Raw genomic sequence first — 5,000 nt, 5'->3', positions numbered from 1 at the left:
AACCGAACTGAAAAATAAAAATTGCGTTTCACGAGTGTTTGTGCGTGTGCGCGCGCACGTAGGCCCCGCCCATCCAAATTTCCTCTCCTCCTCGGGTCGTGTCTCGCGCGTGCGCACGGCCCCGTTTTTGCAGGAAAAAGAAGAGAGAGAGAGAGAGAGACAGAGAGAGAGACAGAGAGAGAGAGAGAGAGAGACAGAGAGAGAGAGAGAGAGAGAGAGAGAGACGCGTTGAGATTGGAGGTGATCTGAGTTTCCTGAAGAAAAGCAGGCCGCGGATCAGAATCTCAGCGCGCGAGGCTTTAACACCGGAACAGGTAACCGATTAAACACGGTACCGTTTTCTCTCCTTAAATCAAATAAATCAATAAATCAATAATGTAATAAAACAGTCCGGGTGAGATCGGTGTGTCGCGAGGCGAGGCGTCTCATGCACGCGCTGAACATCTGTACCGAGCTGCAAAATACTGATAACGGTGATGATAATGATTCACATCTGCAGCACGCGCGCTGTTTTCCGTCCTAAAATAATAATAATGAATAAATAATAATAATAATAATGATAATGATAATGATAATGAGTAGTAATGAGCGCGTGCAGTTCAACCCTGCTGCACATGTCACTGCCGTATTATTATTATTATTATTATTATTATTATTATTATTATTATTGTTGTTGTTGCTGTTGTTGTTGTTGTTTTTGATCTTCACACTGATTTAGTGTTCTGAATGTTGTTGCTTTTCCTCTGAAGCTTCATCACTGGTTTATAACAAAACAGCTTCTCTTACAGCATCAACTAAGCGTCTGTCTGTCTGTCTGTCTGTCTCTGTATTTGTCTGTATCTGTTGGTCTCTCTCTCTCTATCTATTTGTCTCTTTATCTGTCTGTCTGTCTCTCTCTCTATCTGTCTGTCTTTCTTGATCTATCTATCTATCTGTCTTTCTGTCTCTCTGTCTGTCTATCTCTCTGTCTATCCGTCTATCTATTTATCTAGCTATCTATCTATCTGTCTGTCTGTCTGTCTAGCTCTCTCTAGCTGTCTCTCTGTCTATATGCCTATCTGTTTCTCTCTTTCTATCTATCTATCTATCTATCTATAATATATATATATATATATATATATATATATATATATATATATATATATATATATCTGTCTATCTATCTATCTGTCTGTCTGTCTATCTATCTATCTCTCTATTTGTCTCTCTGTCTGTCTATCCATCTACCTGTCTGTCTATCTATCTGTGTCTTTCTGTCTATCTGTCTCTATCTGTCTGCCTGTCTCTTTATCTGTCTGTCTTGCTGTCTACCTGTTTGTCTATCTATTCATCTTTGTATCTGTCTCTCTGATTGTCTGTCTGTCTTTTTGATCTATCTATCTGTCTGTCTGTCTCTCTCCAGTATATGTTTCACTCTGTCATATTATTATTATTATTATTATTATTATTTTATGATGACGGCGATGATGATGATACGGTGATATGTATGTCTGTTCCAGGTTCTCTCAGCTCTCCTGTTCTCTCCTGGTTTTCCGGTTGTCCCTCTTGGTTTCTGCGTGTCCCTGATGTGGACATGGCTGTGAGGTGGTCATGGCGTGAGTCAGCGGCGGTTTCACTCGGACACAGAGCGACTGTGTGAAAGCACTTCATCAGTCTGATTCACTGGAATATAGAGACGCTGTGAAAATGCAGAAAAGACGGAGAACGTCTTCATCCTGCGTCACTTTGTTCCTCTGGTCCGTCCTTCTCTCACTCGTCCTGCCCAGGTGTGTGTCCGGTGCAGGTACGGACAAAACGGACAAAACGGTGGTGAACAAAGAGGAATATTACAGCGCTACAATTAACGCCACCGTGCAGGACGTCAGGGGGAACGCCAAGCGTGTGATATCGAAGGAGGACGGCAGGTACGGACAGAACTCGCCCAAATCAGAGGTGAAGGGGATAATAATTACACCTGCTGCAGTCAACGGAGGTGAGTGTGTCTGTGCGCCTGTGTCTGATTCTGCCCCGGTCATGTCTCTGGTCATGTCTCTGATACTCGTGTCTCTGGTGGAGTCTCTGCTGGTTGTTTGTGTTTGTGTGAGTCAGGCCTCTGCTTGTGGCTCTATCATGTCTCTGCACGTCTTCTCTCTGACGGTCACGTCTCTGCTGGTCTTCTCTCTGACGGTCACGTCTCTGCTGGTCTTCTCTCTGACGGTCACGTCTCTGCTGGTCTTCTCTCTGACGGTCACGTCTCTGCATGTCTTCTCTCTGACGGTCATGTCTCTGCATGTCTTCTCTCTGACGGTCATGTCTCTGCTGGTCTTCTCTCTGACGGTCACGTCTCTGCACGTCTTCTCTCTGACGGTCACGTCTCTGCTGGTCTTCTCTCTGACGGTCACGTCTCTGCACGTCTTCTCTCTGACGGTCACGTCTCTGCTGGTCTTCTCTCTGACGGTCACGTCTCTGCTGGTCTTCTCTCTGACGGTCACGTCTCTGCTGGTCTTCTCTCTGACGGTCACGTCTCTGCTGGTCTTCTCTCTGACGGTCACGTCTCTGCACGTCTTCTCTCTGACGGTCACGTCTCTGCACGTCTTCTCTCTGACGGTCACGTCTCTGCTGGTCTTCTCTCTGACGGTCATGTCTCTGCACGTCTTCTCTCTGACGGTCATGTCTCTGCACGTCTTCTCTCTGACGGTCATGTCTCTGCACGTCTTCTCTCTGACGGTCATGTCTCTGCACGTCTTCTCTCTGACGGTCATGTCTCTGCACGTCTTCTCTCTGACGGTCATGTCTCTGCACGTCTTCTCTCTGACGGTCATGTCTCTGCTGGTCTTCTCTCTGACGGTCATGTCTCTGCTGGTCTTCTCTCTGACGGTCATGTCTCTGCACGTCTTCTGTCTGACGGTCATGTCTCTGCACGTCTTCTCTCTGACGGTCATGTCTCTGCACGTCTTCTCTCTGACGGTCATGTCTCTGCTGGTCTTCTCTCTGACGGTCATGTCTCTGCACGTCTTCTCTCTGACGGTCATGTCTCTGCTGGTCTTCTCTCTGACGGTCATGTCTCTGCTGGTCTTCTCTCTGACGGTCATGTCTCTGCACGTCTTCTCTCTGACGGTCATGTCTCTGCTGGTCTTCTCTCTGACGGTCATGTCTCTGCTGGTCTTCTCTCTGACGGTCATGTCTCTGCTGGTCTTCTCTCTGACGGTCATGTCTCTGCACGTCTTCTCTCTGACGGTCATGTCTCTGCACGTCTTCTCTCTGACGGTCATGTCTCTGCTGGTCTTCTCTCTGACGGTCATGTCTCTGCTGGTCTTCTCTCTGACGGTCATGTCTCTGCTGGTCTTCTCTCTGACGGTCATGTCTCTGCTGGTCTTCTCTCTGACGGTCATGTCTCTGCACGTCTTCTCTCTGACGGTCATGTCTCTGCACGTCTTCTCTCTGACGGTCATGTCTCTGCACGTCTTCTCTCTGACGGTCATGTCTCTGCTGGTCTTCTCTCTGACGGTCATGTCTCTGCTGGTCTTCTCTCTGACGGTCATGTCTCTGCTGGTCTTCTCTCTGACGGTCATGTCTCTGCTGGTCTTCTCTCTGACGGTCATGTCTCTGCACGTCTTCTCTCTGACGGTCATGTCTCTGCACGTCTTCTCTCTGACGGTCATGTCTCTGCACGTCTTCTCTCTGACGGTCACGTCTCTGCACGTCTTCTCTCTGACGGTCACGTCTCTGCACGTCTTCTCTCTGACGGTCGTGTCTCTGCTGGTCTTCTCTCTGACGGTCACGTCTCTGCACGTCTTCTCTCTGACGGTCACGTCTCTGCTGGTCTTCTCTCTGACGGTCATGTGGTGTGGTCACCTCAAGGCAGGTGTACTAAGAGAACCTATGTACACACTCCGTAATAAACCTAACCCTCATGAGGGGCGAGTGAACGAGATGGTGAGTGAGTAGGGTTGTTGTGAAAGGACTTCCTGTTGCTTTGCATTTTCAGGAAGTGTGTTAATGCACAGAATTTCACCATAACAAAACAAAAAATACCACAGGAACGACCCACTCTTTATATTCAGCACTTCTGACCGAGGTCATGAGTTCGACACCAAGCTGAGGACCGATGTCCCTCAGTGTGGCGATACGGCTATTAGCTGTGTTAGCAGTTAGCAGTGTAATTAACGTGGCCATATGAAGTCTTATTTTAATAATTTACTAACACATCTGAGGGAAATGATCACCTTCCTTATAATTCTGTGTCGGTCTCAGACCACAGGAAGTGTGGCGTGAGTCCATATATGGACAAGAGTGGCTTTGAGTGGGTGTGTCTTTAAGGCCATAGATGGGAATGTGGCCACGTCTTTGATTCCACATGTGGACTCATCTGTTCCGCTAACCTAACGAGTGAAAGCTGACCTAAAGAGCGAAAGCTAACCTCGTAGGAGAAATCTGACCTAGCGAGAAAATGCTAACCTGAGCACGAGCGACACAGCTAAGCGAGAGAGTGAAAGCTAAACTAACCTAGTTAGCGAGAGCTAAGATGATGTAGACAGCACAAGCTAAGCTGAGCTGACAAGCGAAAGCTAACCAACTATGAGAAAGCTAATATTGTGAGTGAAAGCTAATGAATTCTGATGCGTTAGTGACATCGCTGGTGGAGACAGAGAGCTGTCAATTAATAATATTACAATATTAGGCCACGCCCACTGGGATAGTGGTCAGTCAGTTCAGCTGCTTGTTGAGCGTTTTTAATCGCACTTATGTCTTTATTTAACTTTTTTGTCAAGTGTGTGATGATTTGGACATGCTAAACAGGAGGTGTGTGTGTGTGTGTGTGTGTGTGTGTGTGTGTGTGTGTGTGTTTCTGTATCCTGAGAACCAAACCAAAAGCTGTTGTTATTTATAATTCTGCTGAATCATGTCTTTTTGGCTTCTCCAGGACGGATCGAATGATCTCGAGGAAGTGGAGGATTAGACTCGTGTATCAGATTGCATTCTTTTTCTCCCAGATTATTTCTTCATGTCTTCCTTTTTTT

General features: G+C 46.9%; 1 protein-coding gene across 4 annotated transcripts in view; it reads left to right on the top strand.

Annotated features, from left to right (window-relative positions):
• The window catches only part of rnf130 (ring finger protein 130), a 52,009-nt gene that overhangs the window by 999 nt on the left and 46,010 nt on the right, over nucleotides 1-5,000 (top strand). For all 4 annotated transcript variants that reach the window (XM_053632029.1, XM_053632027.1, XM_053632028.1 and 1 more), the window contains exons 1-2: nucleotides 1-314; nucleotides 1,500-1,972. The exon at nucleotides 1-314 is cut by the window's left edge and continues 999 nt beyond it. In XM_053632029.1, the coding sequence (XP_053488004.1) occupies nucleotides 1,687-1,972 (286 nt within the window). In that variant the 5' untranslated portion in view covers nucleotides 1-314; nucleotides 1,500-1,686. The remainder of the gene's footprint in view (nucleotides 315-1,499; nucleotides 1,973-5,000) is intronic.

This window comes from Ictalurus furcatus, chromosome 8 (assembly GCF_023375685.1).
Source record: "Ictalurus furcatus strain D&B chromosome 8, Billie_1.0, whole genome shotgun sequence".
Taxonomy (NCBI): domain Eukaryota; kingdom Metazoa; phylum Chordata; class Actinopteri; order Siluriformes; family Ictaluridae; genus Ictalurus; species Ictalurus furcatus.
This window is presented reverse-complemented; position numbering and strand designations above follow the sequence as displayed.